Here is a 26,784-nt window from a genome sequence, read left to right on the forward strand (position 1 = left end):
GTTGGCTGCAATAGAAAACTAATGTCAAAACGACTTACCACATTTCTCTAATTCGTCGACAGTACTGCATTCACAAATAAATTAACCCTCAATTGAGAACGTAATAATATTTTTTAATTAAATTTGGTATTTATTAAAAACCCTGAAAGGTATTAAAAAAATTCCACTTATTTAAATAAAAGTAATTATAGATAAATTTCTTTACCGACTTCATAAATAAATTTATCGATAATCGGAATTTCGATAAAATATTGATACAAATGTCTGTAACCCTCGATAAAGAATAAGGAACAAAATAAAAAGAAAAGTACATATACAAACATTTTCAAAAAATTCACAGCGTTTACTATTAAAATGTTAACATACATATACACACTCAATCTGTACTATTTGATTCGGAATTGGCGCTTGTAATCTGCTTTGCAATTGACTTAAATATTTTCGCTGTGTTGGAATCCGGTAATTCCGTAAGTACAGATCGTGTCGTACCCACTAATACACTAATTCGTGGATCAATTGGTAATGTTCCCAGATGTGGAACACCAGCTCGTTTGGCCAACTGAACACCCCCATCAGAGGAAAATATATTTGTGCAGTTGCTGCATTTTGGGCATACGAATCTATAACAAATAAATTAATCGTAGCACATCACTTTCAAACTGAATCGCAGCTCGTTACAAATAAAAACCAACATACCCACTCATATTTTCCACAATCCCCAACACTTTAACACCGGTTTTACGACAAAAGGTCAGTTCCTTTCGTACATCGTCTAAAGCAACGCCCTGTGGGGTGGTAACCATAATAGCGCCATCACATTTTACATCTCGCATACATTCCATCACTGTTATATGTTCATCTGAAGTTCCTGGTGGTGTATCAATAATCAAGTAGTCCAACTCGTCCCATTTGACATCGGTTAAAAACTGTCGTATCATCATGGTTTTCTTAGGGCCTCTCCAAATTACGGGATCATTGCGATTTTTCAATAAAAAACCAATTGACATGACAGCGAGAGTTTTATCTTCCCCAGTGTAAATGGGCACCCAGCCTTCATCACATTGGTAGACATCACTTTGTTCTAAACCAAGGAGGAAAGGAACACTCGGGCCACATAAATCTATATCTAGTAGGCCAACCTACGAAATAACAGGATTGAAATAATGTATTCTATTTAATATTTAAGGCACCTTCAAACCGCTTTCCCGCAACGCTAGTGCAAGTTGTGTGCTAACAGTTGATTTGCCCACACCTCCTTTTCCGGACAAAACTAATACAACATGTTTCACTTTCTCCAACATTTTTTATAAAACTTTTATCAGCATAGAATTAAAACAAGATAATGAATTTCGTCATAATAGAATAAACGAATTTAAAAAATAATGCTGTCAAAAACAGTTTTGTGAATCAGCTGTTTATAACAGAGTTTCCTGCCTTCAAAGGAAAATTAATAAAAAAATAATAGTGATATAAAAATTATGTAAAATAATTTATATATAATCAGTGCCTTCCGTAAATTTAGATATGGTAGTTGTTTATTGAATTAAGTCTTTAAAAAATGTTTTATATTTTTTAATATTTAAATGTTTCTGTATATGTAGTAAGGTTTATTTACGTATAAAGTGAAGAGGAAGTATAATAAAAATACAAATCAAAGAGTGTTGCAAATATTAAAATCTTCTGCCGCATAATAAAGTATAAAAATATATACATATTTAATAAATATATATTGGATAAAAATGGGAAAGCTAGCATCACAGTTAAAACCTGCATACTCAAAGCAGCAAAAGCAATATGTTTGCATAAATTGTGGACATCCTATAGCCGAATTGTATAGAAAGTATAGTAACACTGCAATCAAAACAAATCAATGCGTATGTCCATTTTAAAATAGGTACCAAAATATTACTTACTTTTTTACTGAGTAATTTTATTTAACATTAGGAAAATTGCCACAAAGTGGCGGACAAATATATTGAATTTGATCCAATAATAATTCTGGTGGATGCGATGCTATTGTCCCAAGAGTCTTATAGGCATATGCTACATAACCGTGATTTTAAGGTAATACGGCGTGAACTTAAATAAAATTTGATGAACTAAATATGTGGAATATGTAACCATTAGCTGAACTGGAAATTATCACTTGTGTTACTGCTGCTAGAGTCTTTCGCGTTATGGAGACAAAAAGGAAGCACTAAACAGGACGCTTTGCAAAATGAAATTATCAGCGAAAAGGGCTTTTACATATGCTGCTTGCAAAATATAATTGGTAAATGATTCAAGAAAATGTGTTTATTTAAATAAAGCTCTACTATTCGCAAAACAAATTCAATACATTCAAACACCTTTGTTTTTCTTTTCAGATTACTGCATTACTACTTTGATTTTGTTTGCTGTGACCTATGTACATAATCCACGGTTGGTTGAAAGCACTGGTTATAATAAATTTGCTTTAATTTTATTAAAAGCGTTGACAATAGCAAATTTTTCGAAAATTTTCCTCCTCCCGCTGATAGTGTGGCGTGAGAATACTACAGATTTGGGTGCCAACATCCATCAAATATTGGTTAAAGGTCACCATCTACTTGCTTTGGTTTATATTTATGCCATTGTTGGAAATGTTCAAAAGCTGCAATCATTTTTCATTATATTGCCCGTGTATCTAGCAAAGGAGTTTATTAAGCGCCATATGTCTGTATATTGGAATTATATTTTTGAATAAAAAAAGAAATATAATAATATATGTTGCAATTACTATTTCGCAAGCATGTAAACTATATTTCCACCGATATTTTGATTCAAATTGTATTGTTAAAGGCAGTTATGTGTTATTGAACATTACCAACATTTTTTCAAATGTTCATCTTCTAAACACGGCACAATTAAGGGATTTGGTTTTAGCTCCAAGTGCGAGATATCTGAATTCAAAATAAAAAAAATAGTAATGTTTATAAATAATTTTGTAGAATATTTAAATTGGTCATCTTTCACCAAATTTAATTTTTCACCCACCCACAGCGAAAAAAGGATTGCTATACTATAAAATATATGTCTTATATAAACGTACTTTATTATCATTCGCTTAAATACCGTAATTATAAATGTTCTTTATATATGTCTACACAAACAGATAAGTTTGTGTCTGAATATAGTGTACACACATATGTATGTACATAYGTTAAATCGTTCATTAATTTTCACATTTTAATGCACTGCTTGTATATTATTTTAATAGGTTTGTATTTCAATTTTGATTTATCACTATGCATATAATATTTAATTTTTTGTTTGCTTGTGTGCATGAAATCTCTGCTAATAATTTATTACATTCTCGACAAGTTGTTAATGTACGCTGCTCGATGTTTTTTTTTTATAATAATTTGTGGAGGCTGGCCTTACGTGCATTAATTGTTTTGCATTTCCCGCCCATTTTTCTTTTTTTTTAAATATTATTTACTTCCGGTATATATATATCTATATATGTATATATACTATTATGTAATCACTTAAGAACAGTTCTTATTTTACATATAACATTTAAATAACTAAGAAGGGAAAGTAGCACAGTTGAACAGAGTGGCGCACATAAGTACATGGTATACTTCATCAATTTTTAAAATATTATATATGTATATGTTTAAATTATTAAAATTAATTAAAAAAGGCGCATTAATTGTTTCTTACTATGTATATTAACGCTAGCTTAAGAGCTATGTTGCTATTATCGCTAAACAGAACATATAAATTGTCAAGTTAAAAATATTTATTATTTATTTAATTATTATGTATACTATTTGCTTATGTGGGAAAAATAACAAAAAACGCATACATATAAAAACTTATAAAACCTCAACATATTAAAAAAATTGCTAAACGCGGATGACAGTTAAACTTTAAAGAGTTCTGTAATATTTGAAGTAACTGTTTTGAGAAGGGATAGAGTTTGGATTTATCGAGTTCTTCAAGCTATTAGCATTGAGCATAATACTCAAAACATGTTACATTGTTATGTTTAAAAAATTTGATTACTTAAATGAGTTGTTTTAAATATTTAAATTTATGCACGCCACTGCAAATATCCGTGCTATCCCGTTGCAGTACTAATTTTCGTTTAATTACTATTAACGCTTATTCCATATATTAATTTTAAACCAGTTTAATTGTTGTATTTAATTTTCTCTTAGTTTCGTATTTATTCGTTTATTTTCCCTTCAATTAAATGAATTTTAGTTCTCTTTGCTTTCAGGCTTATATTTTTCATAAATATTTAATTTTTGTAGCGAACTCTCTGTTACAATTATTTCTTGCTATTATTTGCTTGTAACATACATTTTGTATAACTGTATGCATTTTATTTGTGGCCCTTACATTTAGAAAGTTAATATTTGAAAAGAAACAATGGGCACATCGGGCTCTTTTTGTTTTGCCTGTCTTAAAATCTAATGGCGAAATTATTTAACGGACATGCCCCCATCAACTCGCTTAATCTAGCCATTAAATATGGCGATATTTAGCCAAGCATTTTTTTCGAAGTCAATTTCGAAAAGTGCAGCACTTTACGCACCCTTTTATTTTTGTAGTTTTTCAATAAATTTCATATAAATATTTTATTTTCTTATAATAGTTTTATTTTTAAATGATAGTTGCTGCTTGCCTGTTAATTTCCAATTAGTTTTTGTTTTGTTTTGTCCATTAACCTTCTTTATAGATTATTATTACTATTTATTGCTATTTTAGTTGTTTTATCTAAGTGGCTATAGCGATAATAGTGTGCTTTTTCTATTGATTACCGCTTTTATGGTGTGTATATGCGTAATGCGTAAGTGTGCTAAATTACGATGTCATATTCCATGACGATGATGATGAACAAGACGAACAGTCATCACTTTCGGGTGTGGCGTTGGCACTGTGCGATTTCGGGCCCCAAATACGTACGGTGGCATCGTCACTAGCTGATGCCAAGAGGGACGGAAACATAGGATTCCAGGAGACACAATTTACTGTTTTTGTATGACCTGCCAGTTTGCCCAACGGCTCCTCGCGCTTTATATGCCAAATACAAACCAGTTTATCTTCGCTACCACTCGCCACAAAACTCTCATTTACCCCACCAAAGCATGAATGTATGGCGAATTTGCTTTGACGTATGCCCTGAAACCGACGTACTAAGCACTTGTCTTCCAAATCCCATAAATGTAGTCCTTGGCTGGAAATGTTAAGCAAGGCCAGACGATCGGCAGAATTTACGGTAAATGTCATTATCGGATGCGGTTCTTTGAGAATATCGAAATCTGTACCGGGGTCTTCGAAGTTGTAGCTGAAAATAACGAAATGGGAAAAATATAATAAAATCAAAGTAAAGACACACTTTATAAAATGCTCTAAAAACAAAAATTAGAGTTCTTAATGCTTCCACTCCAAAAAAAAAAAAAAAAAATGGTTTCAAGGGCAACTTACCCTCTGATACGATAGTGATTGTCTGATGCTATTATAGTCTTATTATCAGCGCGGTAGGCAACGCTATTAATCCGTACGCCTTCCCAAGTATTAAGAATTGATCCACTCAAATCGCACAAGTAGAATTGCCCCTTTTGGCCGCCACAAACGAAGCGACTACCATCACGACTGAAAGCACCACATGACAGACTATCATCTACTGATTGCGACATTTTCAGAATTAATTTGCCATCGTCCACATTCCATATGCTTATTTCGGGTGTGTCATCAGGTCCACCCACCAATAACAATTTCGAATCTGGACTCCAGCTAACAAAAGCCACGCTTATATTGGATTGCGTTTCCAATATGCGACGATGCTTTAGTGTCAACTTATATGGATCCACATCCCAAATGATAACGCTAGAGTCCTTACTACCTGTAGCAAGTTTAAGGCCATCTGGGGAGAATTTACAATACCAAACCTCATCACAATGATCGGTGAGCACCTGTATAGTTTGCATAGGAAAACCATCTGTGTCACAGGTGTGATCAGTGAGCAATGAGATATTTTGTAAATTTGTTTTAAACGCCATGTCATGAAAATCGCAATGTTCCGATTGTAATTCTACAGCCTGCTGGAGTAAGTGGCGTAAACGGCGTGGTGGCATCATTACTGTTGGTGGTAGGAATGCCTGTAGACGGTCCATAACCACAGCACGTGATAATATGCCTTTGCCCTCCCATTTGGCGCGTTGATAGAGATCATGATTATTCGAACACATCATATATGAGGAAAGTTGGTGAACACGTGAAGTGTTGTGCTGTAGCGGTGTAAGTTCATTACGTAGCACATGCAAAGCATCCAATGGACAGCCATCATCTAAAAATTCCAAGTACTTCTGTTCTAATAGTAAAAATTTCATTTCGATGATAGTCGATGGTTTGCCATTGTCAATGAGTGGTTCAAGTTCCTATTGTCGATAGAAAAAAATTAAATTCATTCGAGTTTAATTGTAAGATAATGGTACTATTTTAATTAATGATTTAACATATAAATGTATTCTAGTCTAAAAATTTGACAGAATCTAAGAAAGCTACCCAAAACAACTTTTCGAAATTCAAATTATTTTAAATACTGGTTTAGCGGACAACGAAACTTTAAACGTATTTTTTTCTGAACTACTTTTTTAGAGTTGGTTGACATATCTCAAGTTCTACCTAACCAATTCCTCTCTTTTGGAAAATTTTAAAGATTATTAAAAAAATTCGCAAATGTCAAAAAAGGTAGTAAATTGATTTTTTCAAGTCGACGCCATTTTTGAATTTTTTGTTCCCCGGCAAAGATTAATCCGATAATTTTTTTATGTTCTTTAAATGTCAATAAAAATCACATAAACATATGGATAGTAAAAATTCATCTCTCGCTCCCTGGATTACTCTGACGTTATKCACATATTTTTATCGTGGAGAACGTTTTACATTGGAGTACGCGTGAGTTTTACATTTTTTGTTTGCCATATGTAAATATGCATGTATGTAGGTAATTCTAAAAATAGTCTTTTGAAGGTATATTTTAAAACTGATTCAATACAGAAATTAGTCGTTCGACAAGAAAACGATTGTTGATACCTTCGAATGTGGGAAAATTAAATACATATGCATAAGGAGAGCAAGCAATGAGTATTACGCTCTTAAAATTGTTCAAATATAAACAAATGCAAGYTGTAAAAAGTTATAAAAATAACAAAGAGCAATGATAAAACGAAATTTTTCTTTAAAATAATTATAGTTTATTTGTCAACGTCATTAAATTACCATGCTAGATGTATTYCATAAATGTAACTGAACTTGAATTAAAAAATAAAATGTTAAAATCGTCGTGGCGATGACGATGTAATTACCATACACTTGGCGTAAAAAATTAAGAATAAATTGCAAGTACAACTCAAGAGCAATCCAATTGTGTAGGAAATTATTCACCATTCAAATATCTTAATACTCAAATAATAAAATGTTTGAAACTAAAATGCGACCTTTCTTATATTGGTTAAGCTTTGGGAGTAGTGAATCGAACAAATAATACCATAATTTCAATAAATTGGCATAATAGAATAGCGGTAAAATAGTCAGCTGTTATAACAGTTCATTAGAGTATCTCACATCTTCTTGATTTGAGTTCATCTAACAATTTTCTGGCAGCTTTCACTTATAAACGTTTTATCAAAAGAGTAGTATTAGTAGTGTTGAARCAAAATGAGTGACAGACAGCTACTTACAACATCACTTAAATAATCAAGGTAGGAAGGGAACGAAGAGAAAATAACTACACACAACATCACTAAAATACACCAAATAGGTACGTTTACATTTTCGAAGTAGTATTCGAAAATACAAAGATGTAACTGCTCAAAATGATRAATAGCAGAAACATACCGTCTTGTACATGTAAGATCTATGTATATTATTTGGTGTTAATGATATTTTATATTAAAAAAAAATTATAAAAAATAATTGAATTCGTATGGATTTCGAACTTAATAAATTACGAAATGAGAATCGAGCGGTTAAACATAGTGAATTACAAAATATTAAATTTATAAAAAATAATATATTGGAACTAAATGCGAAGCACATCAATCGTCTTCAAAAATCCCAACTAGCTAACTAATTTCTAGCTGGTGTGAGATAAAGCCTTWGCTAGCTATTGTCGCAGTACTCTCTTTTCTTGAATAGCATTTTACAAAGCTAAGTATGAGCACATTGACCCGACATGCATGGTAATCAGCTGCTATTAAGAATACTTTTACATTGAGCATGTAAAATCACAAGCACTTCTGCAGTTCCTTTGTTTCGATAGACACATTTCTACAACGCACATAACACCCACCCCATCACGGTTTACTATCTATCTACATATGTATGAACCATCATACACTAGAATAACGCAAGTGTATCAGCAAAGAAGTTCATCATGCGTAGCCAAGCTAAGCAAACTACTAGAAAAAACACAACCAACTAAAGTAGACAAATCATATATTAAATAAGTCAAGTTGTGCCAATGGAGTAATTGAACTATGCCGCAAACTGMAGTTAATAACAATCTATGCAATTTTTAACATATTATGGTTATCAAACAATTTGCGACTCATTATTAGAAAATGAGTATTGAATGAAATATATTGCAATCGGATGAAGTATACACATGTACATGTATGCATATTAAACACCTGACAAAATCAGTCTCTCCACCTAGAGCATACGCAGTAAATCAGTTTTTATATGGCATTGTACATTTTCCACATGTATGTGTGTTTTTGTTAGCCTTTAAGTGTGGGTTCTTTGTACATCTTCCACTCGATTTCTTTGTTTTGCTACAATTTGCTTTGGTTTACTTCAATTTTCTGTTTTTGTAATTTTTTATACATACATAAATATTTGCCTGTTGGTTACGCTTATAAATAAAACCATAAAGCCAGCCAGTCATCAAGTGAGCGCGCGCAATCTCCAAAAGCTTTTACAGAGCGCACACACAATAATAAAAAATGTGAAAAAGTAAAAGCTGACACTCATTGGCATATTAGCTGTCGCTGCTCTCCTCCAGATGTCAATCAATTTACTTTTGTTAGTAGCACTTTTCAACGTTTTTTAACAATTCTTTTGGTTTTTTGACGCAGTTAGCTTTTTTCTGCTATTTTAGTGGAATGTAAACAATCGTATAAAAGAAGAGTGAACCAAATATCTTGATGCATAGGTTTGTGTACAAAAATGTTTTGTAGCACTGGAGCGGGTGCGAATAGAGGGCAATGGTTAGCGAATGCGTTGGACGTTAGCTCTACTAATACAGAAAGTCTAATGGGTTAATCATACCATAGCAATAAACACTTCTTAAATATGACAATGTTCAAAACGTCGTTGAATAATCCAAAATTAGAAAAGCAAAATGAGTATACAAATATTATAATATATATAATATATATATATTAATATATGTATTTTTTTAAATATACTATAGTAATGAATTTTGAAACTTTCTTAATTGGTGCCCACTCACCTTTAAATCAACGTCAGCTTTGTTCCACTCTCCAGACAAGACATGTTCTCTAAATTTCGATGCAGCTGGATGTTCCAAGTAACAACCGGATTCTGCCATTAAGGTCTTTACCGATTTCTCTAATCCTATATCCTGCAAATATTGGCCAATCAAACGTATTATCTCCTGATTAGACTTGTCCAAATGCAAATTATGATTGGCAATAGACACGATTGATTGATCGTGATTGTTTTGTAGGTCCTCAGTGCCACTCTCATTGGTACCGGTAAATCCATTGTGTTTTGTGTCGTGTCCATTTGATGTTGACGTTGATGAATTTACAGAACTAGGTATATTAGCTAGCGAGTCACCAATATGCCCCACTGTACTACCAACTTCATCATTTGCCGAATTTGCTGCAGATGAAGTGCCAACCGAAGGCCCACCAGACGCGGACACTGATGCGGAGCCCGCAACCGAACCCGATCCAGATGAGGATGTGCTCGATAATGTAGGATTCAGTGTTGAGTTTTGCATATTTGTTGTTATGCTACCACTATTACTATTAATATTATTTTCAAGTACTTCAATGTTACGGTCAACGACKGCGCCACTGACGACGCTTACAATACTATCACTGCTAATCGAAGTGTTTCCTATTGTATTTTCTTGTAAATTCTCTGTTGTTTCGATGTTTACGCAACTATTACTTTTTGGTTCACCTCTATTTTGTTTCTCACGAATATTTTGATTTTGATTTGATTGCTGCTGTTGTGCCGCTCGTGAAGTCGACGCTGTGTCTGCGTCAATAGACGCAATCGTACTGAGACTACTACTTCCACTTGTATCAGTTACTGCTGCTGCGGATCCGGTCGTCGTTATCGAAGCTCCCGCTGCGGCTGCTGCCGATGATCCTGCTGCTGAACGTCGTCCTTTTTTGCGCGGCGGCTGGTCCTCGGAAGAGGTACCAGTTGCAGCAGCCTTCTTGTTATTTCTATCAATTTTGAGTCTCTTTACTTACACGCACGTCAACAAAACACTCTCGTCGCGCTAAAACGCTCTCGTTAATTCTCAGGTCTGCAAGCTTTTAATTGTTTGTCTCTCTGCTCAGCCGAGTTAGTTGCTCTTACCTACATACATATATTAATAATTTTGTTAGAGAACCATAGTAGGTATTCACAATTGAGTGTAACTCCAACATTCTACGTCCAAATTACTCACCTCTGCTTTAGCAGCTGCTCTGAGCGGTATCGCCTGCTTCACAAAATAAATGTACGTTTTTCTTTGATGTACATATGCTTTTTGTCGCGTATTTGATAGCTATTATTTGAGATTGTTGTTTACCTAAGTAATGCGCCAACACAAATTACAATGCTGATAACAGAGAAGAAAATACAAAAATATTAGACATTAGACATTTGAGTGTTGAAATTCAATAATAAGGCAAAGTTTATTTTAAGTTTTATACTTATGTATATCTTAGATGTGAACAAAATAAATAACTTGCGAAATTTTCCTGAAATATGGTACTTAAAGAAATTAGRTTTAGCAATATATGCATTTTAAGTGTAAATAATTAGGTTATTAAGTTTTTAAAAAGTAAAGAAAACATATGATCCCCGAGCTAATATATAATATTATTTTTAAATCCTACGGAAACTTTTATGAACACACGGTTTTAGTTATTGGCTACTAAAATTGCACTAAATAACCCCTTTCTGAAAGACCCCAGACTTTCAATTATTACAATATTACGCGTTATATAATATATGTATGTACATACATATGATGTCTGAAGAGATAAATATGTTTGTATGTAAATGACAATCTATAAAGCAACGATGTAGTATATACTTATAACCATGTATGTACATATATGCATGTTCGTATTTTAATGAAGGTGCCGTTTAAAGTAAAAGGAAATTTATGAAAATATTAAAGACAGGTTTTATTGTATTGATAAACATACAAAGCATAAACATATGAATGTATATTAGGGTATAGGGAAAAATGACAATTACGTACGATTTGTTTTTCCTCGAAGCGATGAATTATCTTACGTTTCAAGTATGATAATATTATAATAAAGTGTATTTTATACGCACTTTAGAAACATATAAATTCTTCACTTTTCACAAATACTCTAAATTTTAGCACAATTTATTTATATATATCCACTCCTTTTAAATGTAAATTGATTAATTTCGTTTATAATTTACAATTAAATTATAGTTTATTCTTTGCAATTAATTTAATTACATCAGAAATATAGCATTCAGTATCGCATTATTGCAGTTGTTGTGTTAGTATATACTTTAAGGGTTAAAAATATATATAAAAGTACACATATATATAACTTTAAGTATCCACATCAATAAATACATGCGTGTTTAAATTACATTCTTCATTTTCTTTTGTACAATGGCTACATAAATATGTCACAATAAATGGACTATCGGCGATATTGTTAAATATAGTTGTTTTAAAATTTTTTCTTTCTTTCACAGCACAAAAGTCTTTAGCAGCACATAACAGTTGCACTTTTGTTTCTGTCTACTATTACACTTCCCGTTATTTACTTCTAMATAACCTGCCCCTCCTCTAACTCTCTTTCTATATATATATATGTATGTATTTATATTCGATCACCTAAATTTCATTGCTTCTTTATTTCATACGCTTTCATCTACTTCTCTTTTTTCCATATTCACCAAATGCAATGTAAGTTTTTTTCTATTTTCCATATCCAACTGCAGCACATACGAAAGTGTGTTTTTTTCATACGTCGCTTATGTTTTTCACATAAATATTTAATGAATTATTATTATTTACTTGTTCTACTACCRATATTTCATATTTTTCACCACAAATACACAAGTTAAATGTTCAAAAATTGTTAAAAACCGATGACGAAACAAAGAACTACTATATTTTCTTCTGCTCACCACTATTCCTTCTGCATACCGAACACTTTTCGTTTGGTATATATKTCGCCTAGGGTTGCATATTAGTTTTGGAAAGCGTACTTTTTAAGTATTATAGTTCGACAGGGAATATTTACTGTAAAGCAATAGTAATTTCCAATAAGTATAGTTTTAAAATAGTTTCTTGTTTCTATATAATCATTAAATGTTTTATAAAATAATCATGCTAACTATTGACCCGTTTTCTATTTCTGCAGCAAATGTATAATTCAACAACTACACATATCATATGCAGGTTTAGTGCAGTAGAATTCCAGATATGCTTAAATATGTACTATTTTATAAACTCAAATAGTGCAGTTTTGAGTGCATATTTGCGTTTGTCTAAATATATGTATATGTAAATAAAATATTATGTTTTAACACTTTGTATTTTGTTAGAATGATATAAAAAGATGATTATGCGTATAAATAAACCTCTCATATATATATAGGGATATTCATATATCCACGAGCTAATATGTGGATGAGATAAAGTGATAAATAACAGAACAAAACAAAAAARGACGATGTAATACAACACAAAGGAAAAGTGGGAGAGGAACAGCTGTTGGCTGTCACATTATCTCATGGTTTGTTGTTATAGYCTATCCGTTATTATTGATGTCAATCATCTGTATTTACGTGTTTTAAATTAATGTATGAATGTATGTCAAGGTAAATATTGTTGGAGTTTTTATTAATTATGACTAAAATTCAACGTCAACAGGTTAGCATAACCGAATATGCTTATGCGATTGTAACCAAATGTAAGTATGTATAACAGAATATGTGTTTAAAAAGAGTGTGTATATTAAAAAAATAAGTWTAGAATGGAAATGTACTTACATGTTTAAAATTATTAAATATATTTATGTAATTTCATTAATTTTTTGTATTTATTTTCTCCTCTGCTCTCTCACAAACACGAAATGAGATATTTCAGTAATATATATATATTCTTGTTATTTTAATGTAACAAAATGACAATAGTTTTTAAGCGGTTAAATTTACGTACAGTTTTTTTCAGCTATCATAGATTACATACAATTACATATTTATATTATTTAATAAATGAGTTTTTACACAATGTCAGTTATTTAATGCCAACAATATCCATTCGTTGAGATATAAGGTGTTCAGTTCTTAGTTTTATATTCCATATTTTATTTTCTTGTATTCAGTCTCACATGCACCCATTATTGACTTTTTAGCTTATAATTTCATTCTTTACTTAAGATTAAGAAATATGCATGTATATTTTGATTTTTGTTTAACCTATTACTTATATTACATTTAGTACCTCGTTTTTATAGTTTATAATTGTTTAATTGCTATTGCAGTTTATATTCAATATATGTATATGCGATATTGATCTAATATGAATGTTTATACTATTGTGCTACACCAATTTATAAAAAATATATATTTCGAATGCTTCAAACCTTTACACTGCTTGAATTTTCTCTATATTTCCATTTCCATTTCAACTTCATCGCTGGTCTTAACAATATTATCATGAGTTGCGCACTTGTGCAATGTTTAAGACCGCTATCTCATATAAAAATTTAAAAAAATACATATACAAGATCGATAAAACAAACCATAAAGGGACATCCTACTATTTGACGCTTTCAAAAAAAAAAAAAAATGGTTTTCGTTAATTTATTATCATACTATACTAAATTTAGGTCATTTAAAATAGTTATTTAATTACGAAACAAAATGATGCTAGACCGGCAATTTCTTTAYTCTGTAATTATTTTTTTACAGGACTAAGCGTAAGACGCACTCTTGAAATGAGAAAAGTGTAAAGGTCTAAATAGCTGGCGATTGCTTTTTATCTGAGTTTTATATCAAATTCTACTTACTCAACAAATAAAACTTTGCAAAAATTAAATTAATTGGTGAACGCGTTATAAAACAACTGTGTTTGTATGTACACAATAATGACGCGCTTCTAATTATATTCAAAATATTTATTTCACTGTTGTTACGAATTTATTTAAAAGGCATGTGCGCCTTACTTATAGCAAGTCTAAGGAACACCTAATACATACCGAAATTGGTCACTGTTAAGCCCATTTCCCAAAACAACCATTTTGCATTTTTTAAAGAAAATATTGTGTGATAAATTATTAAAAAAAAAAGAAAATAAAATTTAAAAGAACTATCACACAACTCTTAAGAAACATATGCACTTATCATTGTAATAAACCCTTTTTAATACGTTTGGTTTTTTTTTTTGTAATTTTTATTGACTAAATTTAAAATTGCTGCTATTTATTCATGATTTACAGTAATATGTAGTTGCAACGTTCCACTCATTTAAGTTAATTCTACAAATTTTTAATGTACATATGTAACACACATACATATATAAAAGTAGTTAATGGATTTACGAAAGTCCTTATTGCATACATAATTATGCTTTGAATGTAAAATTAAACATAGTTACAGTTCCTGAAGTGTCAAAAAGATTAACTCGTTACTCATATAAAATAGGTTTGAGACGATATCATGCGAATGAAATTGTGTGCAACTATTGAAATTTCTTAATTATTATTTACAGTGTTTTTTGTTAGAAATTCATTAACTTGTTGCAGCATAAATAATTTACCAGTCACCTGTCAGACTTTCGGAATATGCTTTGTTGTTATTTTACTTAGTAAATAGTATGCATATATACGGGACATTTTTTACAAATTTGCCATTTTTAACGAACTTTTGTTCTCTGCGTTTGTGCTCTAATATAATTTCATTAAATACACCCCAAAAGGTGCTAAAAAAGAGACATTCAAATCGCATATACTTAAATATGTTTATGTAGATCTTGATATTCATTTATTATATTATTTTGCTCTTGCTTCTTTTTTTTTTTTTGTAATTGGCTTACAAAGTTTAATGATTTCTTAGTGTTATTTAAGTTATCCTTTTCGTTGCTTTAAAACTAATTATAATTTAGTTTACGCTTTAACTTGATGCCATTACTAATAATATGGTAATAATAAAAATAGTAAGTTATAATGGTTATTATAAAAAAAACCTAAAATGTCGTGAATCAATTACAATTACTATAGATAAAGGATGAAGAAAATTGTGTGTATTTGCTAAGCTTTCAACACTTCTTACTTCCGACACGTTAGATACAACAATAACAGCTGCGCTAAATCTTTTACCATCTTACATTTAAAATTAGATCCAATTGAGACAGTTTTCCATATTGTCGTTGGTATTAGTTTCCTGCATACACAGCGCCATCAATTTATTTGTGAAATGATTGTTTATATTGTTGTTGTTGCACCCGCTATATACACAATTGTTGTGTGTTAYCTGTCACTTTGTCAGCCACCAAGCGCTGGGTCATCTCAGAATTAATGACCGGCGTGGCCACCATGGAATAGATGTAATCTCACAGTGTGCCTGCGTCTCCCTGTTCGCGCTTTTGACGACGTAGTTTTTTGCTCCACAATTCGTGGCAATCTTGCCATGTAGGCAGCCTTGGTATAGCCATTCTGCAGAAAGTAAAAAAAAGTAAGATATTGCAAAAACAAATATTTACTTATTGCATAAAAGTGTAAATTAAGATAACGGATTTCTTGTAGTAACTGTAATGCCACATAATCTATATTCCGCAATCATGAAAAACATACTCATCGGGATTGATATTAACAAGCCATGGTGATTTAAGCGCCTCCTCAGCGGTGATGCGCCGATCCGGATCCAATTCCAGCATGCGATCGAGTAAATCCAAAGCGGGCATTGGCATGAATTCAAAATCTTCGCGCAGTCGTCGCCTGTGCTGGCGTTTCGGCTTAAATGTATGGAAGAGTGGTAGCTTGATTACATTTGGCCACACTGCCGGCACGGGCGTACCACAGACTTTGGAAATAGTGTCCAATTGCGGCATTTCGGCATTCGCTTGAAAGAGTGGTCGTTTAACGAATAACTCTCCTAATATACAACCACATGACCAAACATCAATCGCTGGTCCATAACGCTCTTCGCCGAGTAGTAGTTCCGGTGGGCGATACCACAGAGTTATAACTTTGTTAGTGTATGGACGTTCTCGATCTTCGGCATTGTATAAACGTGCCAAACCGAAATCGGCAAGTTTTACTTGACCTCTGCAAAATGTATGAAAAGTTTAGATTTTTTTATAAGTGAAATATTTTTTTTTCGATTATGTAGCAACAACGTAATAAGAGATTAAAAAAAAATTTGGCCACCACCAGGGCTGCAAATAATTAATAACATTTGAATTAAAATAAAAATATGCGAAATTAAAACAATGATAATTTTATTTCCACATACCGATTTAATGTTAATTCTAAAAAATTTAATTTTTAATCCCAAAATWAGGATTTAAAAATGAAAAAAAGAAGTTTTGAATCCCAATATTGGAATCAAAAAAAAATTTAGCTTGTAATACAAAATTCTGAAATAAAAAATACGCAACCCTGGCCTTCATAAGTCAGTTACTTACTTGTTATTCATTAAGATGTTTGAACATTTAATGTCACGATGAAGAAAATTCTTCTTATGGCAGTAATTGAGCCCATCCAAAAGTTGCTTCATAATACTGGCATTATTCTCTTCATTGAAGTCGACCATGCCAGATTCTAGCAGACCCATCAAATCATGATCCATATACTCGAATACTAAATAGAATGAGCCCTTATCTTTTCGAAATTCTAAAGCATCTTGCTTGTCTGTGACTATTTCATGAAGATTCACAATATTGCGATGATTCAGTTGGCGTAAAATTTTAATTTCACGCACAGCAGTAATGGGAAAGCCTTCCTTCTCGTGCTCCAAACGCACTTTCTTCAGCGCAACCATTTCATTAGTGTGATGGTCACGAGCTTTATATACCTAGTTTAGTAAAAAAGATAGTAATCATAGAAATCAAAACAAAAATATTAAACAAATAATAGTTTTATTCTTTACTTGTCCATATGTGCCCTCGCCGATCTGTGCTATCATCTCGAAGACGTCTACACAACGTTCGCCCCAATCACGTACTTGATTACGTGAATCGCGACGATTTAATATAACAGGCCGTTTACGTTTGGCAGTGATAGTAGTTGTGTTCCCTTTACTATTGGAAATTTTACCATTTCCCGTTGCGGCATCGTTTGATGCACCATCCTCACCGCCTTTCGACGCATTAGYGCTGGTGTTTGCCGTGTCAAAATCTTCTGGACTATTAATAACATCGTCCTCATCGCCACTGAGCTCCTCACCGCCAGGCACCATAGGTGGCATTGGCAAATTCAGCAAGCTTTTGTTGGCATTAGTGTTTCCAGTTGGCGTGGCGGAGGACGAGGCGCTATTGTTACTCACTTTTTGAATAAGAGAAACACTTTTGCTGTTATACTCGGAGGGTGGTGAAGGTGTAGTCGCAATGGCTAAATCAGCAGCACTTATGCCTGGTGGCATTGGTAAAGCAGTAAGACTTTTAGGTTTAGTCTTAATTTGCGGCGGTACTATGGACTGGCGATCGATCTCATCAACTGTCGCATTTGTTGCAATGACTTTGGGGGCGGGCTCATTTRTCTTGGGGTCGGAGATAAGCTTTTCATCTACCACCTTCGGCATGGGAATGTTAGTTATTTCGACAACTGTTTTGCTGCCATCACCCACACCATTTGGCGTTGATGCCACCGTTGTTGCTGGGTTGGGTGCTAATGTTGCGGGTTTCGCTGTAGCGCTATCAGTGGTGGACGGTGTGAGGTCGGCATGTACGACAACCTTGGGAGTACCACTGTCTACCGACGAGCTATTCTCATTTATAATGAGCGCACTATTGCTATTACTGTTCTCCTCTTGACGTTCTAGCAGTGCCTATAAAATGATAAGAAATGTTTGGTATATACAAATCTGTTTACAAAAATATACAATATATATGTATGCAACACTCACGTCTATCGCTTTCTGCCGCTTGTGCTTGTCTTTAACCAGCTCAGCAAACAGACTGGTGTCGCTRATCTTTTTACTGTATTCGATGCGTTTGAGYTTCAGGTCGCGTGAAATGGGTGACGATGAAGGTGAACGCGATCGGGTACGTGAACGTGAGCGTGTTCGACTGCGTGAACGGGTGTATGAACGCTTGGCATCACGGCGACGGCTGCGTGACGATGAACGGTAACGTCGATGTGACGTGCGTCCACTCACCATCGCGGCAGAGACGGGTGAGGGTGGAGAGTCATAATGTCTAGTTACAGAACGCGGTGAACGCGAACGTGAATAACGGTCAGCGCCAGCGCCGCGTTTTGACGACTTTGATCTTACAGGGGAAGGTGATGTTTGAAGGTATTTGCTGCCASTGTGACGGTGACTACCACTTGAAACACCACTACTACGATATGATGATGAAGATGTTGCCGCATATGCTGGTGATTGTCTGCTCCGAATATTTAACAAACTAGGGCTCCTGTTAAGCGGTATATATAATGATAATAAATTTTTAAAGCACTAATTTATAGGTGTACTCATAGTTACCTGGAATATCGTCTACCATATTTGTCCCTGTTATTACTACCGAAACGATCAAAATCATGTGTTTTACGCAAACTGTGGGCGCTAGAGCTATGGTGACGTGTATGATGAGACTCGTACGCAGGCGTTCGTGTATCGATTGCTTTTCTCCGCTTATGAGGCGGCGTAGTAGGCTGATGATGATGGTAGCGATCTGTAATAAAKAGTAAAAATATAAGTAATTATGTCGCGCAAGACAAAGACAAAGAATCCTTACCAGGCGACATAGTTTTATATTTATGCATATCAACACCACTGCCACTTCTGCCGCTGTAATGATGACTAGTTGTACCACCACCGCTAGCATTGCTTAATGAGCGATGCTGATGATGATGGTGCGTAGACAGTAGATCTTCCTTTGGTGGACTAAGCGCATAACGTGTGCTACGTGCGGTATGTCCACGTTCAACACTACAGCCCACATAAAGTGGTGGGGTATGTGGTGATGTTGCGGCGGGAAATCGTGTTTTCGCACTGGTACGGGGGGGTGTACGATGCCGTTGATTAGTTACAGTGACTTGTAGACCAGAAGTTGCCGCCGCAACTGTAGATGTACCACTCGATTTTACCACAGCATTAGCTGCTAAAGCAGCACCCGTCTTTTCAGCATAGTAGCTGTTGCTACTACTCGGACGCATTGGTGGTGTATCTATGGACATTGGACTAACTTCTTTTATTGGCGTATAAGATGATCCAACACCACTACCAGCAATGTTACGATCGGGACTCTTAATTGCACTATTGCCAAGAGACTTCTCGTGAAAACGGTGTGCTTTCGGCGAAGGTGTGTAGTGACGTATACTCTCAGCTGCTATAACTTCATCCAAGTCATTGTCAGAAATCGACTCGATACTTGWATATGATCGGGCACGCTTCTTTTTTCGTTTCTTTGATTTCTTACTTCGCTTATGCTTTTTGTCTTTTTTGGCTTTCTTGCGTTTTTGTCTCTTTAATTCTGCTTCAAATTCATCGGTATCCATGGAATCACTACTTGCAAGCGCCGCATCCCAATCGGAAACTTCTTCATCTAGTAGTTTGTTACTGCTGCTACTGATAATGCTATTCTTTTTTTGTTTTTTCGTTGCCGGGTCATTATGTGTACGATGGTGAGATAACATTACTGTGCTCGAATCGTTGGGGGACCCGCCTGAAGTGCATATTTTATCACCTTTGGATTTCAATAAAACAGTTGTTGCAGTGCTATTTGATTTCGCTCCCCGAACTGGAGAGCCAAGAATAATGCGACGTACACGATTTGGCGACAGATTGGATAAATTATCAAGACTCTCTTTACGTTTCCTTCTGGTAAAAGATAAATGCAATAATTAATTCGTTTTACAATGTTTTCATAAAATAATAAATAGTAATTCCAAAAATTTATATAAATTTTAACATACCGGAAAGAATCATCATCACTGCTCATGTTCTGAAGTTGTTGATCTGTTTTGGGGGCATTTGGTGGAGGCAGTTGTGTGGAAGGTCTATGATCTTTGCTAACATTTGGAATCACTGCGTTGACACTTTGCTGTTTCGTGGTTTCATTCGGTTCCGAATTAATTTCGCCAGCCTCCGGATCAGAGAAATCTTCGGAACTTACATCAGAGTATTCAACGATGGCATTCAAGGCATTTGTTTTCGTCGATTGGTTAATTGCTAAAACTTCATCGCCATCTGCACTGGATCGACTTTGTAGAGACTGGTTGCTACTACTACGGCTATGCCTTGATTGTCGAGTAGGAGAGTTTTCACGAGAAAGTGAATGTTTGCCACTCTTCTTTTTAGATTTTTTGTGTTTTTTTAGTAAACCGTCATATTCACTAGCCATTAGAGAATGGGAATTTCCACCAACAACGGTGCTACGATCGCTTACAGTGGCGTAGCGGGTGCTGCTGTCGCCCCGTTCTTTTTCCATTAGCGGGACGATTAGAAACACAATCACTAACACTTGTTATCCTTGGAACTGATTTATTCGATATTGGTACTTTCAATTATTACACAGTATTATTTCAATTTCTTGAGTTGTTTTTTTCTTCTACTTCACTGCTTTCAAGCAGAGAGGAAATGTAGGCTGTCTGTTTTTTTGTTTTAAAATTTGATCCTTCTTGATTAATTTATACATAATTCCAATTCACATGTTATATATTTTATCAGCGATCTTATACTCCAAAACAGTAAATGCAATTTAAGAATGATTTTTGTAGTTTTATCCTATTTGTGAAATTTTCTGCAAGCTTCTCCGTCAACGATGTCGCCCTGATGAATTACAAACAGCAACAACAACACGGCAACAGAAATAAAATTTATCATTTGTCACTTTTTGCCCTGAAATATTTTGAGGTTAGTTGATAGTCAAACCATACAACACTGACAAATGTCAAAATAATGATATCAGTGTTGCATAAAAAACATTTTATTCAATATGTTTATTATGTGTTTCACAACTTAAAGTTAATATCTGAAATAAAAAGTTTAAAAAGAAATAAAAGTTTATCAATCAATATATTCAATATTATAGATAATGTTAAAGTAATATTTAATAAAACAAAYGCAAATAATTATTTTAAGACAACTTACATTTAACAACTCTGGTTTTTATTTTGATTGAAGAAATATTTTTGACATACATGCAGCGGTATAACTTTTATAATTTTAACTTGCAGTAAATAATTTAATCGTAGGTATTCAAAAAACTTTCGGGAGTATTAATAGTAATGTATTGGTAAATATCAGCGCACCAACTTGTAAAAACATAGAAATATTAGAATTTTTCTGCTAATTTCCCGTATCCTACGTGACCACTACCGATTGTCCATTAGTCTAGAGCAGTTTGCATTATTATTTTCCCTTTTGGTCGTATATAAAACAGTAACTTGCATTCATTTGTCACAAATATTTTGATCCGAAATAAATAATTTCTCACACTTTCACCGAAATCGCACTATTTTTTTTAGCACATTTATAACAACTTGGTCATTGGTATAGAACTCCACTSTAGTACCTCTACGAATACGTGGTATTATCACATACCATATAACTTATGAAGGTGTGCAGGGCGCCTTCTACTTCACTGGAGTAGTACTCCCGTTTTTTCCTTGACCACGAAATGTGATTTCATTAAAGTTAAAGCAATAATTTCGCTTTGCGTGCGATAAATTTTTGTTCTAATTTCATATGTATTTAATTTATATATATTCTTGGGGTTCTTTAAATGATCATATTTGCATAAAATTCTATGAAAATGGCAATAAAATTATGGAAGCTGAATTAAAAGGAATTTTTCTTTCCCAGCAGCGCACAGAGCGATTATGATTACGACAGCGAAATGAAAATTTCTCGACGAAATGCGTAAATGGCGAATGCACAGGGTTGCTTCAATGTAAAAAAAAAACTTTACATTTTCGCAATTTCGTTGTTAAACCAACGATGAAAATAGATTAATATAATCATTTTTAAAAGGCAGAAAAGTTTCTTAATTTTTTTTWTTTCAATTATAAGGTAATATTTTGATACTGAAATATTTTGAATCGGCTGTGCTGTCATGCAGCTGTCACATAGGAGTTGATAGCGCGCGGCTTTGTTTAGTGAGCATAAACGTTTTTTGACGTTGACTTCGAATTTAAAAGAAATAAAAAGTGCCAAGGAATGTAGGCAGGTGTGACGCTATTATTTATTTACATGTTTATTGAGGAAAAACAATTATTTTTGAATAGTAAAGTAAAAAGTTAAGTGTTGGTTGATTAAAGATTGTAAAAACTTATCCCAACAATGTCTATACACGTTGGCTTAGGGGAGTGTATTGAGGTATGTTATAGATTATAGTGTAAAAGTAATTTTTTAAGTGTCGCTAACTTTCCAATTACTAAATTGTAGGAATATGAAGTACTTCATCTACTTGGCAAAGGAGGCTTCGCTAGTGTTTATAAGGCGCGTTGTACGCGTACAAATCAAATAGTGGCTATTAAAATGGTACATATATTAATACACTTAAATAATGATTTTTGAAAAACAGAATTTTCTATTAAGATTGACAAACAGCTTATACAGCGTGCTGGCTTAGCCAACCGAGTACGACAAGAAGTTGAAATACATTCGCGTCTAAAACATCCATCTGTTCTGGAGTTGTACACATTTTTTCAAGATGTTAACTATGTATATCTAGTGCTAGAGCTGGCACATAATGGCGAGCTGCATCGTTATATGAAACAAMAGATGGGACGAGCCATGACTGAGGATGAAGCTGCGAACATACTACGACAGGTAGTTTCGGGTCTGTTGTACCTACATTCTCATCAGATAATGCACCGWGATATATCACTTTCGAACTTATTACTGAGCAAAGATATGCATGTCAAGATTGCCGATTTCGGACTAGCAACTCAGTTAAAATGGCCTGATGAGAAACACATGACTATGTGTGGTAAGTTACCGTGAATGATAATTTAAATACATATATTATCAAATGCTAGTTTCGATATATTTCAGGTACACCGAATTACATTTCACCTGAAGTGGTAACCAGGGCACCCCATGGCTTACCGGCTGATGTTTGGGGTCTTGGTTGTATGTTCTACACACTGCTTGTCGGACACCCACCCTTTGATACAGATGCAGTACAGTCCACACTTAACAAAGTTGTGAAGTCGGATTTCCAAATACCTCAACATCTCTCGTACGATGCACAAGATTTAATAGAACGTTTATTAAAAAAGGATCCCAAAGAACGAATAACCTTAGAACAAGTGTTGCAACATCCATTCATGCTGCGTCATGAACAAGGTTGTGTCACAGCTGCAGGTTCAGCTGCTCCCGGCATAAGCGTTGACATTAACGAGTGCATGCAAAATCATAGGCAAAAATATCAACAGCAACAAAGCGGCTCAAGCTGTGACAGCGGCATTATAACATTTGCCAGTAGCAACTCTAGTTCATCACGTACTGCTGCATTACAACGTTCACGTTCAATGGAAAAATATCCAATGCGCGGTGGTACATTGGAGCGTATACAAGAGCATCAACAAAATAAAGCTGACTTTGCGCCATTGAAGGGAGCACATTCCTACAATTCTTTTGCCAGTGACTATTTGGAATCAAATCAACAACTTCCATTCCAAGCATCAACTCCGGAAAGTAATAGCATGGACATTGAGTGGCAATCTAACGGCTCATCTAAATATAATAGTTTACCAACAACACAACGCTACGTGGTTGAAAACCGTTTTCCGCTTCCAAAACCATGTGGGGAAAATGTTGAAAATAACTTTCCCGATGGTGGAATTGATTACTTGCCTCATAAGTCTAATAATATCGACGGTGTGCACAAAGTACTTAGGCCAACTAATGCTGCTTCGCAAGGACAAAAAAGTAMACCAGAACGTTTGGGTGTGCCACCATTAAATACGAATCGTCTTTTGCCTACACGTTATAAAACCAAAAATGCTATCATGAGCATTTTATCGGGTGGCGAGGTGGCATTGGAATTCATAAAATATAAAAGTCGTTTACGTGAAGATCGTATCACCGATATATATTGGTTTTCAAAAGATGGAATGCGTATTACCATTTACCAACCAGATCCAGGACGGTAAGTGCACCATGAAAACATTTATGCAAATTTTAATATATTTATTCTTTTATGCAGAGGTCTACCTATTAGCGAAGGATCGCCCCCAGCGCCAGCAGATGGTATCGCTGCYAATCATTCCATTTACTCTTACAATGATTTACCCAGCAAGCATTGGAAAAAATACATTTATGCCTCACGGTTTGTCAACTTGGTTAAAGCTAAAACTCCAAAAGTTACATTCTTTAGCAAACAAGCAAAGTGCCAGCTTATGGAAAGCATGGATGACTTCGAGGTTTTCTTTTATAATGGCGCAAAAGTAATTAAATCGCCTAATGCTGATGTCCGTGTATACGATAAGCACGGTCGTTTATTAAAGGACGACGACGACCTCACTGCCCGTAATTTGCTGCAACATCAAGAGGAATGTTTAAAGCATTGCCTGGCGATCTGCAGTGCGCTACAGCTGGCGCAGACTAGTGGTAACTGCTGCTTTCCAGCTGTGGTGGGCCGACGACCCAGTGATGTGGATGTGGTGCAGGGACAATGTATTTCCACGGCAATGCGCGAGACTACCAACATCATTTATTTAACACCAACTTCGCAACAGGTATATGTTTTCTATTTTTTTTCCATGTRTTTTGTAAGTAACGTTAATACCCCTTTTAGGAAAGTACTAACTTTTCAACTGGTACCATATCTTCGGGATTTCGTAGTGGCACCAATTACAGTAACTCCTCGTCGCAGCAATCAATGGGTTTACAGCAGCAGCAACAACAACAACAACAACAACAACAACAACAACAACAAGAAATAGTGGCAGCTCACCCAAATATACCTATACGCAAACTTAACATACCTGGCGTTGGTATCGCCACAGAAGTATGTAGTTAACAATAGTTAATAATATTTCTTATAATTTTTTTCGATGTTACAGCTTTCGCATGGCATTATCCAAGTGCAATTCCCGGACGGTTCTCATGTCTCAGTGATACCCGCAAATCAGGGCGGTGGCATTACTTTTACACAAACAAATGGTTCGTCCACGCATTTTACCCCACAAGACGACCTGCCAATCGTGGTAAGAGAAAAATTAGCACAATTGCCACAGGTGGAGCGGCAATTGAAGCGTGCGCCGCTTCTGCGCTCAAACGGGCATTTTATGCAATCCAAACAGTCGCATAACGGTCAATATGCCGCATACGAAAGAAATCAAGTATTGACCACACCACGCTCTACACATACAGTGGGCACACCGCAACAACATGCTATGAAATATTTTCGTTAGTGCCCTTAGCTATGTATTTAACGCGTGCTCTTTGAATTTTCGAGCGAGCGGTTTCTTCTTTCTAAAAATATTTTATTTGTAAATTSTTTTACAAACGAAAATTATTTTTTATAAAAACGTTATTGTTCACACCTGAATGCAATAAATATTTGTATATTTAGTATATCTGAATTGAATTAAAGCCGAAATATATAAAATGTACGTTTGTTCTTTGTGTGCGTTACACAATAAAGTCCCAATTATTTTTGCTGCGAACTAGAAAACAATCGTATTAACTAACGCATTTAGCGAAGTTATTTTTGTAATCGTACAAATTGTTGATAAGTAAGTATAAAGCTCAATAGCACATATACAGAAAGGTTTACCTTTTAAGCTTTCATATGCCCAGACAATGCTTAGCTTAGCAGATACACAAGCATACAAACGTAGTTTAAGCGGTATATTTAGCTTAAACATACATATAAAACTAGCCTATATCGTTTATCCTTAATGCAAGTTTATTACAAGTAATTATTTTACAATTTCTCCTTAATACATACACATATGTATATTTCATTATTAGTTTCGTATATTTGCTTAATGTAATAATATTCATTTAATGTGTACATTCGTTTTCCTGTTAAATTATATTTAGTAAGTTTTAACTATATGCACTTAAATTGGTAATCCTTGTAGTCTTAAGAGCTACTGAAATAAAATTACACAAATTTTGAAAACATAAAAAGGCCTGTATTATTTACTTTAATTGGTATTGCATATATTGGTAATATTTTGGACAATACTATTCCTCGATCATATTGTAGGTTTAGTATACATACAATATTTGCCTATATATTGTTTAATTTTTATATTTTGCTTTATATTTTTTAATTAATTAATTTTTTTTATATTTCATTTTTTATTTTTTTATAATCTAATTTTTTTTATTTCAATTATAAGGTAATATTTTGATACTGAAATA

At 34.0% G+C, this 26,784-nt stretch overlaps 5 protein-coding genes across 14 annotated transcripts; 2 read left to right on the forward strand and 3 right to left on the reverse strand.

Moving 5' to 3' along the window:
• Window positions 1-308: 308 nt before the first annotated feature.
• On the reverse strand, window positions 309-1,399 carry LOC108971956 (cytosolic Fe-S cluster assembly factor NUBP2 homolog). The gene is made up of 3 exons (XM_018938324.1): window positions 1,191-1,399; window positions 697-1,139; window positions 309-620 (listed from the first exon to the last, which is right to left on the reverse strand). The coding sequence occupies exons 1-3, from the start codon at window positions 1,299-1,301 to the stop codon at window positions 377-379; spliced, it is 798 nt and encodes a 265-aa protein (XP_018793869.1). The 5' UTR covers window positions 1,302-1,399; the 3' UTR covers window positions 309-376.
• Window positions 1,400-1,579: 180 nt separating this feature from the next.
• Window positions 1,580-2,742, forward strand: LOC108971957 (protein ARV1). The gene is made up of 4 exons (XM_018938325.1): window positions 1,580-1,874; window positions 1,945-2,064; window positions 2,128-2,272; window positions 2,367-2,742. Exons 1-4 carry the CDS (start codon window positions 1,740-1,742, stop codon window positions 2,723-2,725), a joined length of 759 nt encoding a protein of 252 aa, XP_018793870.1. The 5' UTR covers window positions 1,580-1,739; the 3' UTR covers window positions 2,726-2,742.
• Window positions 2,743-4,238: 1,496 nt separating this feature from the next.
• Window positions 4,239-12,507, reverse strand: LOC108972001 (WD repeat-containing protein 26 homolog). Of its 7 annotated transcripts, none has more exons than XM_018938415.1 (5): window positions 12,418-12,507; window positions 10,694-10,846; window positions 9,494-10,602; window positions 5,461-6,413; window positions 4,239-5,320 (listed from the first exon to the last, which is right to left on the reverse strand). In XM_018938415.1, exons 3-5 carry the CDS (start codon window positions 10,007-10,009, stop codon window positions 4,837-4,839), a joined length of 1,953 nt encoding a protein of 650 aa, XP_018793960.1. In that variant the 5' UTR covers window positions 10,010-10,602; window positions 10,694-10,846; window positions 12,418-12,507; the 3' UTR covers window positions 4,239-4,836. The 7 variants fall into 7 exon arrangements, with proteins under 7 accessions (XP_018793960.1, XP_018793958.1, XP_018793956.1 ...); XM_018938413.1 differs by lacking the exon at window positions 12,418-12,507 and adding an exon at window positions 12,305-12,411; XM_018938411.1 differs by lacking the exon at window positions 12,418-12,507 and adding an exon at window positions 12,184-12,411.
• Window positions 12,508-14,673: 2,166 nt separating this feature from the next.
• Window positions 14,674-22,323, reverse strand: LOC108971994 (cyclin-dependent kinase 12). Of its 4 annotated transcripts, none has more exons than XM_018938398.1 (9): window positions 21,550-21,588; window positions 20,373-21,430; window positions 19,193-20,274; window positions 18,940-19,129; window positions 18,361-18,871; window positions 17,386-18,282; window positions 16,922-17,310; window positions 16,089-16,562; window positions 14,674-15,950 (listed from the first exon to the last, which is right to left on the reverse strand). In XM_018938398.1, exons 2-9 carry the CDS (start codon window positions 20,885-20,887, stop codon window positions 15,848-15,850), a joined length of 4,161 nt encoding a protein of 1,386 aa, XP_018793943.1. In that variant the 5' UTR covers window positions 20,888-21,430; window positions 21,550-21,588; the 3' UTR covers window positions 14,674-15,847. The 4 variants fall into 4 exon arrangements, with proteins under 4 accessions (XP_018793943.1, XP_018793942.1, XP_018793941.1 ...); XM_018938396.1 differs by lacking the exon at window positions 21,550-21,588 and adding an exon at window positions 22,003-22,323 and having other exon boundaries at window positions 15,848-15,950; window positions 19,193-20,277; window positions 20,373-21,297; XM_018938395.1 differs by having other exon boundaries at window positions 15,848-15,950; window positions 19,193-20,277.
• Window positions 22,324-22,515: 192 nt separating this feature from the next.
• Window positions 22,516-26,102, forward strand: LOC108971995 (serine/threonine-protein kinase PLK4). Its single transcript, XM_018938399.1, has 7 exons — window positions 22,516-22,776; window positions 22,846-22,941; window positions 22,999-23,392; window positions 23,458-24,556; window positions 24,614-25,145; window positions 25,205-25,417; window positions 25,473-26,102. Exons 1-7 carry the CDS (start codon window positions 22,741-22,743, stop codon window positions 25,821-25,823), a joined length of 2,721 nt encoding a protein of 906 aa, XP_018793944.1. The 5' UTR covers window positions 22,516-22,740; the 3' UTR covers window positions 25,824-26,102.
• Window positions 26,103-26,784: the final 682 nt, after the last annotated feature.

The sequence above is a fragment of the Bactrocera latifrons genome, unplaced genomic scaffold (genome assembly GCF_001853355.1).
Source record: "Bactrocera latifrons isolate USDA-ARS-PBARC rearing strain unplaced genomic scaffold, ASM185335v1 scaffold_37, whole genome shotgun sequence".
Lineage (NCBI taxonomy): Eukaryota > Metazoa > Arthropoda > Insecta > Diptera > Tephritidae > Bactrocera > Bactrocera latifrons.